This window comes from Phaenicophaeus curvirostris, chromosome 20, assembly GCF_032191515.1.
Source record: "Phaenicophaeus curvirostris isolate KB17595 chromosome 20, BPBGC_Pcur_1.0, whole genome shotgun sequence".
NCBI classification, from domain to species: Eukaryota; Metazoa; Chordata; class Aves; order Cuculiformes; family Cuculidae; genus Phaenicophaeus; species Phaenicophaeus curvirostris.
Window position 1 is genome coordinate 8,473,980 of NC_091411.1, and position 14,096 is coordinate 8,488,075.

A 14,096-nucleotide genomic window follows, 5' to 3' on the forward strand; every position below is an offset into this window, starting at 1 on the left:
TGGCGAAGTCATTTTATTTTGCTGTAAAAGTTACTAAGATTTGTCTCCATTGATTTTACTTGCAAGAAAAACACAACATCAGAACTGCAGCATCAGCAGACACTAAAGGTCTCAGCTTCTTGCAGGATGAATGCAATATCAATAGTTATTAGGATGTATTCATACAAGATACACAAGAGGGATAGAAAGAAGATGCTAGTAATCTCACTTAATCCTAATGCAGCCCCAAGTCAGGCTCTTCAGGCTGTGGGAAAAAAAATACACAAGGAAAAAGATAAACACTCTACAGTATTTGCCAAGCAAAATGCTGAATTTGGAACTGCAAACATCTTTAACAGTTCTTTAAGTAGTAAAGCTTTCGTGTCATGTTAGATGTTAGTTCTATTTCAGCTGATAAATTGTGCTTTAACAAAATAGCCCAAAAGAGGCTTCTGGACGGTGTTTGTCCTTAGTGGGCTCAGAACTGAGACCAGCACCCACCAGTGATCCTGCTCTGTGCAGCTGTCTCTCGGATTTCTCAGAGTAATTACTCCATAGCACAATTGTATGGAGGGAGAAAGAGAGACGTGCATAACACAGCAATGTGGGAAACCTCACCCAGCAACCTAAGGACAGTGGAAAGAAGAGGGAGTACAACTCCAGAGTCCCTCCAGTTCCACTATAAATCTGACAACACTTCCACTCCGGAAACCTTCACCTTCCTCCTCAGAAATAGTTTGAACTGTCCACACGCGGTATTGTCACACGCTTTTGTTCACAGTCAACCACATAGCAAGTTCTTTAATGCAGAAAGTCATTAACTCCATATTACCTGCTACGGTGTCCAAAAGAACCTGAAAACTAGAAATGAAAGCTTGCACTTTATGAGGCACAAGAGAACTTACAGACGTGATCAGCTCTGTGATCTATGAAATTTCTACAAACAGTTTTGGAAGACGCACCAAACAGTGCAGCCAACCCCCCCAAAAAAAGATGGCACTGAGCAAACTGAAAATGCTACACTGAAAATTCTGAAAATAAAAGATTAGACTCCAGAGTAAAACTGAACCATAAGGCGAGCCAGAGAACTTGTGAAGCCTAAGTGCAGAGACAACTGCAGAGAAAACTCTAAATAGAACCTAACTGAAAGCATATGGGTAGGGCAGGGAACGTCGGAATAAAAATCTAACTAATGGTAAAACACACAGGGATGTTTTTTCTTCAAGTCATGTAGGAAGAGAAACATATATCCAGCCTCATTGAGAGATAACCTCAGGGGGAGGAGGCAGCTATTTTTCTTTTAACTGCAGCTTACTTGGTACAACTGACATTTTCTCTGAATGAAGAATTCTTTTAACGTAAAGAAAAGCCAACTTCTGAAATGACATAGAGCCCAGTAACACTGCAGTAGTTGAGAATGTCATGAGTTCCATCAAAAAAACCTGTTTTGCAGAGATTAGGAACAGCTGTTTCAAACTGAATTAGACTAAAACTGGAAACAAGCTGTCAAGACCCAAAAAAATAATATATACATAAAATAATATATTTGATTCAGCTGTTTTATCATGGTGGTCAGCCAAAAGAGAGAAATAAAGTAACATTCTGAGATTCCAGACGTTGTCACAAAGACTTTCTCACTTTTAACACTCTTTATGTAGATTTATTCCTTTGAGCATTTGGAATAGGAAAAATGTCAAACAGCTCATATCACAGATTCTTGAATATTTTCAAACCATGGGTAGCTTAAAACAGTTTAAAGACACCTGAAGACTCTTTCTGTTTTAGTCTATATTCTCTACATCTTCTATAGCAGTAACAGGATACTGTTACAAGGAAAATGTACTCAATTGCTGTTGACATGGAAAGATTAAAATAATTCACTTTAATTCGCCACTTGTGAGTAACAGTACATGCATACAGCTCCTTTTTGTGCATGCTTGCAGATCCTGGGAGGCTTTTAGTGGGTATTTTCAATATCGATTTCCACAGGAACTGTAGTTTCATATAATGAGAAGTAAATGCATCTATTTTGGAATACACTGTAAAATGTCACATCTAGATAACAATTCCTTTGTGTCTAATGGCCCATGCAGCGTACAGAGCACCTCTTGTACTGTGCCACTGTCAGTTATAGAAGCTTAGGGAATCCAAATACAACCACCAAATTCATCAAGACTGGTGCTCGTTTGAATAGAACTATTTGTTCCAAAGAGCAACTCTGAACATCAAAGGTCCCTGTGATTTTATTCCATGCTGCAAGATGTAACCATTGCACTCCGCTTTCCAACTAAATACAAAGTAATCTTGAAAATACCCTTAACATTTCAACATGTCCGTTACTTTTCATAATAATGATAGACACTAATTTTCCCCAATAAGTAAATTAGTTATTCATGTCAGCTTCTCAGTATATTTCCTATTGAATAGGAGGAATCTGGGAACAAATTAACTCACGAGCATATAAAAATGTGCATGCTCCAAACCCCACATTTTTAACCCACTAAGACACCAAACAAGGGCACAACTGCAGTCTTGCTCCACATCAGCTTTCGGACTGCTCGAGGTATTAAACCAGAGTATTTAAGTGCTCAGAAACTTAGTGGAGCACCACAGCATGATCGAACACTTCATACTGCTCAGGGTACATAAACATTTGATCTCTCTGTGAAAAGATCAAAAATGTTAAAGGGCAGCACCTGCTAGTATCAATCAGCTTTCATTAAATCTTATAGTAATTCAGAGGACACTTCTTTGTAGGATACTGTAACTGAACAAACAACAGTGGCTACAAGATTTTGCTCACGGGTTTTTTTAAGTGGAAACTTTACATCCAGGCATTTAAAATTAGATAAAATGAACGGCTATACATGTTTGGGCTAATCTTGTATTGGCAGAGAAAGTGATAACATGTACTGATTAAGTCATCTTTATCTCCAGAACCTCAGGATTTTACAGCTCTGATCGATTTAAATGCTAGTTCTCACCAAGAACGATGTACCAACAACAAATGGAGTTCAGAGTTAAGTAGCTCTGAATGCAATGTTCATATTCTTGTCTCTACTCTACACTCCTACTGGCCCTCAAACCTGCCTATGGCACTACTCAAACTCCTAGGACAGCCAAGATATATTTCTGCAACTACAGGACAACTCTGACAGTCAGCCATAAAGTTATATAGGCTACAGTTCTTATTACCACGTTTAGAATATTGTTTTTACCACATTTCTACTCCCAGCTCACTCAAGACAAAAGAGCATAATTACAGCGAGTATGGGTGAAGTACAAACTCCAAGCCCATTTCTCAAGAGGCAGCATTTTATATCAGAAGCAGTCTTGGTTTTCTGCAGAAGAGTCATTCATCAGAGCTCCTGTAGAAAGCAGAACCTCAAATTCAAGTACCCCAAAATGCTGGGTCAGATAATCAGCCAGACCTGAAACAAAGTTCATCTCTAAATCCAAACAATTATTTCCAGAAGACGGTAAAATAACCACATCTACTGTAAAGTGCGGGCTTCCTTAACAGCTCGCTTAATATTATTAGTGAAATCCTACAGCTTTGGGGAGAACAGGTAGCTTGTTCCAAATCATTAACCAAAATTTTATTTTATAACAGGAATATTTTGGAAAGAGCAAATTTGCTCTAAAGGATCATTTGAGACCAACTGCACCTCTTTTTCACTACACCTCTACTTCCAAAGCAAAAACCAGTAACAGATGTGGACACAAACAGTACTGATGTCATGGTCTGTCATTTCTTATTCACATTCTTCAATTGCCACGGCATCAGAGCCACAAAGCGCCACAACTCCTGCAGGGCAGGATTATTCTTTCCTGCCAGGAAAACACAAACCAAGGCGTATTGATCCCAAGAGGCAAGAGATTCAAGAGTCACTACAGACCTTCCGGGCTACACCCATTCAACACCAGCAGCTCAGAATTAACTACTGCTGAATATAAAACCACTGCCACATTTTTGCTAAAAGTACATTTCCATGAAGCAGTAGCCCAGTGGTCTGAACCGCACTTTGATTACACACAACTCCTTACACAGATTATTTTCCATTTTATTAGCTTTTAGGTGATTTCCGTGTTTTGCAGCCCAGTTATCAACAGTATCTGATTAAGATACAATGGGGAAGAATTGAATATTGCTTATATGCAATTCTAACAATTAAATCACTCTGAACTCTCTGAGCAGGCCAACATTAGTAAGTCCAAAAGAGAATTCCAAGAAAGATTAAAAAGATAAGCACACTACTGTATTAAAAAAAAACCAAATAACAGTCACACAAAAAGACCAGACAACAACAGTAGAGAGCAGCAGGGTGACATCATTAAATTTTCCATTTTATTTGATTTCCTCTACGAGCCATAAAAAAAATAAAAATCTTTTCCACATAAAGAATACCAAAGGGATGTTTATCAGTTATTTTATATTAGCGTTCATTTTCCTTGAATGCCCTTCATATGAAGGTCCCCAAACGCTTTACAACATATTTAATTTGCCTCAAACAAAGTGAAATACAGCTTCGAGTCTCTAAAAACATCCTCTGTGCTTTCATGGTGGACACCATCAATGAGAAGGTAAGTCAGGCTTTCATCACCAGCAACAAGTCAGCCTGAGCCACCAAGAGCAGTGATAGCAGACAAACATGACGTTCAAAGGAGTTCTGGGTCTGAGGGTTTCTTACAATGCTTCCCTTGTTCTGCAGTCTCACATATTTTTCAATTAATCCCTAGACAACATGGATTTCCAATTATACTTTGTTGGATTTCTCAATGTTTAAAAGTAAAGCCTTTTCTTCTTATCTAATGGTTGTACCTCAACTCATTCATCTCTGTGCTGCATTCCTGTGCCTGTGCACGGGTTATTTTGATTCAAAGTCTGTTATTAATACAAAGCAATGCAGTTTTAACCCATTTGGTTGATGGACACATTATGCAGCTTAGAAAGGGAAAGGGAAAGTGATCACTAACTACAAACTACATAATCCAGCTACCCAACATCAACTATATGAAGAGTTCTTGCAGAGGAAAAAGGAATTAGGGGAGGAAGAACCAGGAGTGAGCAGGTTAAAACAAAACATCAATCATTTCCATTGTGAAATAGGCCAACTGCTAGAACACTAATACTTATCAAAGGAACAAGGAGAAAAAAACCACTCATTAGCAAATAAAGGTGTTGCAAAGCATTAAATAATTCCCTCCAGCTGACAAGGGGGCTGTGATTTATAATACCATGTATTGATATATCACTTCCTATAATTAGGAAAAGTGAGACTGGTACTGCATACAGCACTATTTTAATCAGAGCCTTGAAAAATACTGTTGAATAACAATAAACACCAGGCACAACAATAGAAAAATACCATGCCAGGCTCTCTGGCTGCTTCAGTCTGAAACCAAGTATTCTAACAAAATCCAGTCAGAAAGGCAAATTGTGCTTGGACACAAATAACTTTATCTCACAATAGCAACCTAGTGTGAATTATAGCTATAACAATTCTGGGAAAATCATAGATATAAAACATTCAAACCACATAACAAGCAAGCCAGAATAAAAAGCTTATTATTTCTCGTATCTTTAAGCAGCAAGATACTCATCATCACTCTTCTCTTCCTGAAGTAGCAAACTAACCTCAGTCCACTAAATCGTCAAAGAAATCCAACTAACCTCCTTACTGGCAGAAGGCAGCGTATGTAGCAAATTCTCACGTGCCGTAGCGCCTTTCCGGTAGTGCAATGGAAAAAAATCAGTAATATTCATGTACTTTTGTTCCAATTAGGTGTCAAACTCACTTTTACAGTTATGCAGGGTAACAATTTAAAGTTAAGATAGCCCTCGGTTGGACTTTTGTTCAAAATCAGCATAGGAATCACAGGCAAAAAACCATAAGAATCCAAGACTTCAAGATTCCAGAGACTCCAAGTGGAGGAAGGAAGATGTATCCTCCAGAGAGACAGACATAACCCATGTTATCCACCCCGATGCCCCAGTTGCTGTGTTAGGCAGGATCTCTAGGGAGAAAAAAACCCACCCAACATCAGTAGCTGGTGATTCTGCCTTTACTTTTACTGCCGCTGTTATTACAAGAGCTCTGTTTTCATTACAGTTTTCATCACTTTCACCATTTTTCCCTCTCACGACATTATTTTTTTTTCCACCTATCATTGAATAGCTCAGAGACATTCAGAAGGTCCCACCTTTTTCCTTCTTCAGTAAGGTATACTTAAACTATAGTAATTGCTACCCCACCCCCTCACATTTTGGTACAAGCATTTTTTTTCTCATCCTAGCTTTTCCAGTGCATTTTCCCCACCCTCCCATCACTGTAACATCAAGGATAATTTGCACCCTTCCTGAATTTGCCACTCCTGCCATTGCTGGTCACAAAAATCAACCCTGAAATAATAGAAGTGAATATTCTCCAGGCAGAGAGCTGAGCAATAATTAATAACTACAGCAGTTGGAAGCAGAGAGGTAACCACCTGTTTCCTAGTCACACTAAAACAAAAAAGAACATTAATGTAATTCTGAACAGCAAGGGCATTTCACCAAAACACTTGCCTAAAATTGCACAAAATTAAAAGCCCATAAAGGGCATTTTTCCAGCCTCCCAGGCAAACAGTATTAGTCACGAGCTGTAGAATACTTGGCATCTACAGAGCATTTCTGTCCAAAGAACCCAATGCACCTGAGACACATTTAGGCTAGAAACTCTCCCAAGAAGTAGGTTAAGTATTATTATCCTATTTTACCCGTAAGAAAAATGAGACATAGGAAAAATAACGCATCCTGCTCAAGGTTACAACAAAAATTAATAAGTAAAGTAAGAACAGAATCCAAGTGGCCCAGCTCCTATTTTGTGCCCCGTGTAGAAGAAAACACCAGTTCATGCATCATTCATTTCTCCAGTAATAGGAATACAAACTCCCATGGCTTATCCACACAGGAAAGGAGCTTGCAGCCAGTAATCCCTAAGCACCTTTCTGCTTCAGCTCCCTCTATGAAGCGCTGATTCTGCTCTTACAAAGCAGATTAAAATGTGCTTTTCAGAGTGCAGCAGAAATACCCTTGTAGGAACTCGTCACTTTGCTTCAATTCAAATCTTATTTTACTTTGTTATTTGTTCTCTTGTGTAAGCAAATCAAGGGATTTTGTCACTCCAGATCTCTTCTTTATGTAACTTCTTCAGAGCTCCTGCTCACTGAGAGTACCAGTAACTCCAGCTGTACCACTAACCCTTCCACTCTTACCCAGCAGACATTGGTGATGCTCAAAAGCGACCTCCAGAAGCACTGGGCAAGCAGCTGATCTTAGTAGAAAAAGCTGGATCTCCATGCAACAGTATGTCCCAGTATTCCAACACAGCATTTTTGTAAGGAAGAAGTCCTGAAAGGACAAAATATTGGCCATCTGCCTGAAGTTCCACTGAACTGCCAACATAATAATTCAGTTACGTTGTCCGTGCTACTGTAAAACTACATTAAACTCAAAATGTTTGAGCACATCTAAAATTTAAAATTAATGTTCCTTGGAATGAACACTTCGTTTTAAATCAAGTTGAACAAAAAAAAATTACTTCAACACTGTTCCTCTACCACCGTGATTAACATTTAATGTCATTTATTGTCATTAAACTCAATATTTGTGTCTAATCGATACTAAGCTACCAAGGGCAGTCATAACAAGTCTGGACTTTCTCTACAGGCTCTATTGATTTCTTTTTTTGAGACCTACAACAAACACAATTTATACAAATAATTTATCAGGGAACACATCACAATAATTTAATAAACAAAAAAATATATATTCCTTTTCTCTTTTGTCATGTGATAGAAAATCATTTTAACTCATTAATCCTAATGACCTCAACAGCTCAGTTTTAAACTTGCGTAAAAACAAGAGGAACCTATGAAGTAACAAATTTAAATGCAAATATTTTTAGTCAATTTCAACATACAGATCAACAGGTTGTTTATTTTCATTTTGTATTTGCAAGCCTATTATTTTTAAATAAATTTATGACAACTCCTGTCCAGCTTTGTTTACAATATACTGATATTGTAAAGGTTATACAAGTTGCCAAAAATCTTCTTTTCATAGACGAGTAAATTAAATTTAATCTAAATCCTATTCACTCAGAGTGTCATCAAATCAGAAAAGTTGATTTTTTTTTGCTTTCTGCTTGTAGTGGTAGGTAAGAGCCTTCAGAAACAGATGGTGACCATGTTTTTTAAGTACCATCTCATGATGACAAAACACCACCACCCCTATACACCTACCCACAGAGGTTCAAACTACAGAAATGCTGGAGTTGCAGTAGAGCAAACAGACAAATGCAGCTCTGGAAACAGTAGAGCAGGCAACGCTGCTCTTGGTGGAGTGACAAATGGAGTCTCGAGCAGGTGATGGGATTTTAATTTTTTTCCTTGACAAAACTGAAAAGGAGGAGTAAGAAAAATTATCAAGTAGACCTAAATACTGTTCCATGGCCCAGTGCATCCCACAGTCAAAGTAATGTACTTGTATGACTTCTACTGATATACAGAAGAAGCCAAAGCAAAGAAAAAAACCCAACATTTCACTCTCACTTACAAAAAGATTGACTTAAACTTGCTGTGTTTTTCAGCAATAGCTTGTGAGTTCTATTAAACACCTGGAAAATTAAAGTTCCTTTACAGCTGCAGGTGTATGTAATTAATGCATTTGACAAGTTGTTGTGTTCCCAAACAGCTGCTTCCATTATATGGACAACTTTACCATCTGCAAAACTACTGGGTAAACTACAGTAAGTAAATATCAGGAGAGCAGGTGCTAATAAACAACAAGAGCTGCCAAGATAACACACTTCTATATGGAAAGTTTTGATTTTTCCCACTATACTTTTCTGTACCCCTGCAGCAGGCAAACTTAGGATACTCAGAAACAGAGGAACCAGTGTTGCGACTCACGGAAGGAGCAAAATAGGGTTTGGAGCAAACACCTCTGAAATCACAATTAAATGCAATTCATCTTTACTGCACGAAGCCACAGAGTTCGGTCAGTAACTGTGCACCTAATTGTGAGTTTCCTCATAATACATAAACAGCTACACAGATCAAAAGTGGTAAAGAAAACAAGTTGACAAGTGTCAGGTCAGGTTACTCTCCTATGCTAACATTCATATCTTAAACAAAACTATTTACACTTGTGAGTATGATCTTCACTACACTTTACCTAGCTAGCACGGATACTTAACCCAAAAAGCTCGTCCCTGCATCCAAGTTCAGATCAAAATTTGGTATTTGCTTGACCCAGCATCAGAACAAAGCTGCAGACATAAATAAATAACAGCTTTAACAACCAGTATCTCATGAACCACAGGGAATTCATACACCAAAAAGAGAACCAATTTGGTAGTATTGTGCTTTACAGTGTCATGTGGTTTACAGTATTTGGAAGGCTAGTGCCACTGTATTCTTTAAAAACTAGCAGAGAATATCATTTCCAAAGCAGAAATATTGATATAGGCACACAGGCTATCATCTAGGACAGCTTTTGAAATGCAGGGGTTTTGGTTTTTTTTTTTGTTGTTTGGGTTTTTGGTGATTTGGTTTCTTTTTTTAAGAATTACCATTTCAGGCCTCTAACTGTTTATCCAGTTTTACATGAAAAATAGCGCAGAAAGCTCCATTCATCCTCCCCTGGCAGCCACGCAGCGATCCCGGCCATCAGTAATGCATGAACAACCAAACAGGGAGGAAAAGACCTTAGCTCAGCTCATCAAAAATACAGGCAAGGCTGCCCCAAAGGGGTCACAAATTAAAAATTAAATGTGGACAGACCTAAAGCGTATTGACACATCCCCACATTTAAATCCTCCCTTTGAACATCAGCAACATAGTAAGAACAGAAGGTGGCCAAAAGATGGAAAGAAATAACACTTACTCCAGAAATGTATTCAGCACTTAAGAATTCAGCAGCAGAGTATGAGCATCACAAGGGTCCCTGCTGCTAATGGCAAAACCAGCAGCTAATACCTCACACACGTGACATTTCTGCTGGTAGAAATAGGGGCAACCTATCCATGCCTGCTAGTTCTTACAAACCCTGGCAAGGATGCTATCAAAGTTCAGAAGTAGCATTAGGTAGAAAGTAGCTATTTAGATACAATCTAAACAGTATGTTTTATTTCAGCTGTAAAACAAAACTAAGAGATAAAAGAAAAAAAAAGTATATTGTTTTTCTCCTGGGACATTTATGGCTATAAGTGCACCAGAGGCTAAAACTTTCTGCTTTCTGAAACCTGAATCCAGTATTATAAAAACCTGCTCGCCAAAGCTCTGTAAAGCTACAAGTTAATAAAAAACTCCATTAGGACAAATCTGCCAAAGCTATTTCATTATCAACTGAGTTGACTCTGCTAATGACCTAAAGAAGTCATTAAGTGAAGAATTAACCGTATTACAAGTTTAGCAGTTTTTATGTATACGTGTCAGATGGGGTTTTTTTTCTGAAAGCAGCAAATTAATTATTTTTCTTCAGTGCCAATAATTTGCTGCTAACAGCAGCAAACACAAGCAAATAGAAATCATTTTCTCAATGAAGAAATTTCTACTTAAAAATCCTTCCTGTCCCTCATTTCCCAACCACACTACATTTCTATCAACACTAAATTCTGCTGTTTAGACACTAACACTTATTCATATTCTTTGACTTTACAAACATTAATGTTGCATTCACACGAAAATTACTGTAGCATTCTATTTTTAACTTGGAATAATATTAGACTGGTTCACCCAAATGTGTAAGAAAAATTTGCGTATGAAGTACTTGTGCAGTCTGAAAGCCTTCCTTGCTTGCATATTGCAATAAATAATTTAAAGTAGAAATGTTCCTTTTAATGCCCTAAATATTTTCAGATTTATTATTCTTGTTACTCCTGTTGTCTTGTATAAGGCTGTTGGAAGCTACAACTCTGGAATCTCTCACTACAAACAACTATCATAACAGAAATGAATCCATCTTTACATTTTGTTACAGCTCACTAGTATTGCAAAAAAAAAAAATTAAGAAAGTTTTTAAGTATTTGTTTAAATATTTCTATAAAAAGTAATAAGCATGCTCAAAAGCACGCTCATTTCCTCAAAAAAAAAAATCAGGTTAGGAACAGGCAACCTGAAACATAACGGTGCTCAGAGAGAGTCCAATAATAACTGCAATAATGCAATGTTTACCTGTTTAATAAAATCAGATGTGAGGTAAGGAACATTTTTGACCCACGAGCAGACTATGTTCAGAACAAAGAAAGAAAGATCCAATTTCTGTCCCTAGATATATTCAGCATGCAGGTTTGTGCTGATGAAAAAGAAGCTTCTTTCAACAAGAGCAATTTTACCCTTGAAAGGACGTTCAGGTACATATTTTGCTCCTCAATTTCATAAAAAAACTCAGCAATTTCAACAGTCTCAAACTCTCAGAAGTCCATTATGACAAAGCAAACATTCTGCAGGAATACTCAACTAAATTACACTGACGTGTTCCATTACCTTATTTGACCATTTGTAGGCTTGAAGAAGTTGACTGTAAAGTGGTGTTTTGTCCTGAACAGGATCGAGGCTCAGCAACCCACTATTGTGCAAGGGGTGGTTCTCGGATGGTTTACCAACCAGGTTGCTCAGACGCTCCAGTTCACTGAAAGAAAACAGAATTGCATTTTATTAAAGTCAGCTCTGAAGACTCCTGAATGTTACATACTACTCTTGAACTTCAGGTCTTCCACTAAATTAAAAGTGGGATTCGGAACCTTCAGAGGCCAACTTCTTAAAATCTCAATTTGCATTTAATGAAGGTTACAACAATAAATGCCAACAAGCAAGGAACTGACAGCCGAGACTACCACGAAATTCTCCTTCATAAATCCTCATTCCTTCAAGTTTCCATGGCCTACATGCTTTCTAAGCCTCTAGTGCTGTGAGCATTCAAGAACGTGCTTAATATTTCTTGACAAAAGAATAGACTAAAATACATATGAATGGACACAGTAACTAAAGAATTCTTGAACAAGGATCCCAGTCAATACTTTTGCAACAGGAACAGAAGTCCACTCAGTACACCCTGGAGAATTTCCTTACTACTGGAAATCTGCGCTTTCCAAACATGTAACAGAATCTATAACACTTGGAAGCTACATAAATCACAATATTTGGGGCAGTTATGTTTCAAAAAAGATAAATTAAATATACTCCAAAATACTCTTAAAGAGAATCCAAGAGTATGTAGCTGAACCCAGCAGTCTTCCAGCAGGATCCGTGTGGACCATGGGTGGACTTGATGATCTTGAAGGTCTTTTCCAAGCTAGTGACTCTGTGACCATTGACCTCAACAGCTGGTGCCCATTCATGTGAAACATGTCAGCTGTACTAAGCAACCATACTTACAGAATCATAGAATGGATTGGGTTGGAAGGGACCTTAAAGCCCATCCAGTTTCACTCCCTGCCATGGGCAGGGACACCTCCCACTGGATCAGGAGCTCCAAGCCCCATCCAGCCTGGCCTTGAACTCCTCCAGGGATGGGGCAGCCACCACTGCTCTGGGCAACCTGGGCCAGTGTCTCCCCACCCTCAGAGGAAACCATTTTTTCCTAAAATCTCGTCTCAGTCTTGCCTCTTTCAGTTTAAAATCATTCCCCCTCGACCTATCTCAGCTCTCCCTGATCAAGAACCCCTCCTCAGCTTTTCTGGAGCTCCTTTCGGCACTGGAAGCTGCTCTAACATCTCCCTGGAGCCTTCTCCAGGCTGAACAACCCCAACTTTCTCAGCCTGGCCTCAGACGGGAGGTGCTCCAGCCTTCGGATCATCACTTAGTTTCCATCCTTACAAGTTTTAGTTATAAAATGCTCATTCTTGACCTACTTGGATGTTACTGAACAGTCAGGGCCTAAAAAGCATGTTTATTTTGAATGACTTTTAATAGAAAACCTCGGGGGAAAAAAACAAACAAATCCAGGAAAATCTCCCTGAAACCAAAAGCAGCCACCGTACCAACGCGATCCCTTTCTTTAATACAAAACAAGAACAAAACGCAGGTAAACGAGCCATCCCCTCACCCCTCTGGGGGCTCGAGAAAGAAAAAGCATGGAAGGGGAAGGCGCAGGATGCTGCATGGGGGGCAAGCCGGCACGTTTTCGCGTTTCTTTGCTTGATGCTTCCCCGAGAAGCGGGGCCAGGCCCGGGGATCCCCGCCCGCAGCCCGAGGAGTGAGGGGGGAAGCGGCCCCGGGGCCGGCGCTCACCTCAGGTCGCGGCTGACGGAGTGCAGGCTCTCCTGGAAAGCGGCCACGAAACCCTTCTCGCGGCCCTCCAGCGTCTCCTTGTTCCGCATCCCATCCTTCAGGCAGTCGAAGACCCTCGTGACGCTGGAGCGCAGAGCCTGGATGGCGGCGATGGCCTGCGAGAAGGCCTCCAGGTTCACCCCGGGGCTCAGCACCCCCTCCGCCATCTTGGCGGGCCCGGGACAGACCCCGCCCTCCCCGGGGCGCGCGGAGCACGCTGGGAAATGTAGTCCTGGCCCTGACCTGTCCCCGTCCAGCGCTGTACGAGGCGCGGCGGCCGCGGGGCACGCTGGGAAATGTAGTCCCGGTTCCCGCCTACGGGGGGTCTCGGGGCCAACAGCCGCGGGGCCCGCTGGGAAATGTAGTCCTGGCTCTTCCGGGTGGGCTGCCCGGGCTGGGGAGGGGATGCCCGGCACAACAACTCGTTTTTAAGCCTCTTATCCCCTCGCTTTTATCCTTCAGCGAAAGCCACGCGCCCTGTGCCCACCGCCTGTGAAAGAGCAGCCAGGGAGATCACAGAATCATGGAATGGTTTGGGTTGGAAGGGACCTCCATCCCATCCAGTCCCCTGCCACGGGCAGGGACACCTCCCACGGCATCAGGGGGGCTCCAAGCCCCATCCAGCCTGCCCCTGAACCCCTCCAGGGATGGAGTGTCCAGCCCTGGGCAACCCGTGCCAGTGCCTCACCATCCTCAAGAGCTGTTCTGGGATGCGCATCCCTAAAACACCTCTCTTCTCTTCCTCGGAATAATTTGTTCCAGTCCAATTCTTTTCTTCTGCTTTCCTGTGCTGTGCATCA

At 40.3% G+C, this 14,096-nt stretch overlaps 1 protein-coding gene across 1 annotated transcript in view; it reads right to left on the minus strand.

Moving 5' to 3' along the window:
* Positions 1–13,486, minus strand: part of MED27 (mediator complex subunit 27) — an 81,752-nt gene extending 68,266 nt beyond the window's left edge. Inside the window, exons 1-2 of the mRNA XM_069873373.1 lie at positions 13,258–13,486; positions 11,512–11,656 (exon numbers count right to left, since the gene is read on the minus strand). Coding sequence (XP_069729474.1) covers positions 11,512–11,656; positions 13,258–13,463 — 351 coding nt within the window. The 5' untranslated portion in view covers positions 13,464–13,486. The remainder of the gene's footprint in view (positions 1–11,511; positions 11,657–13,257) is intronic.
* Between the last annotated feature and the right edge of the window lie 610 nt (positions 13,487–14,096).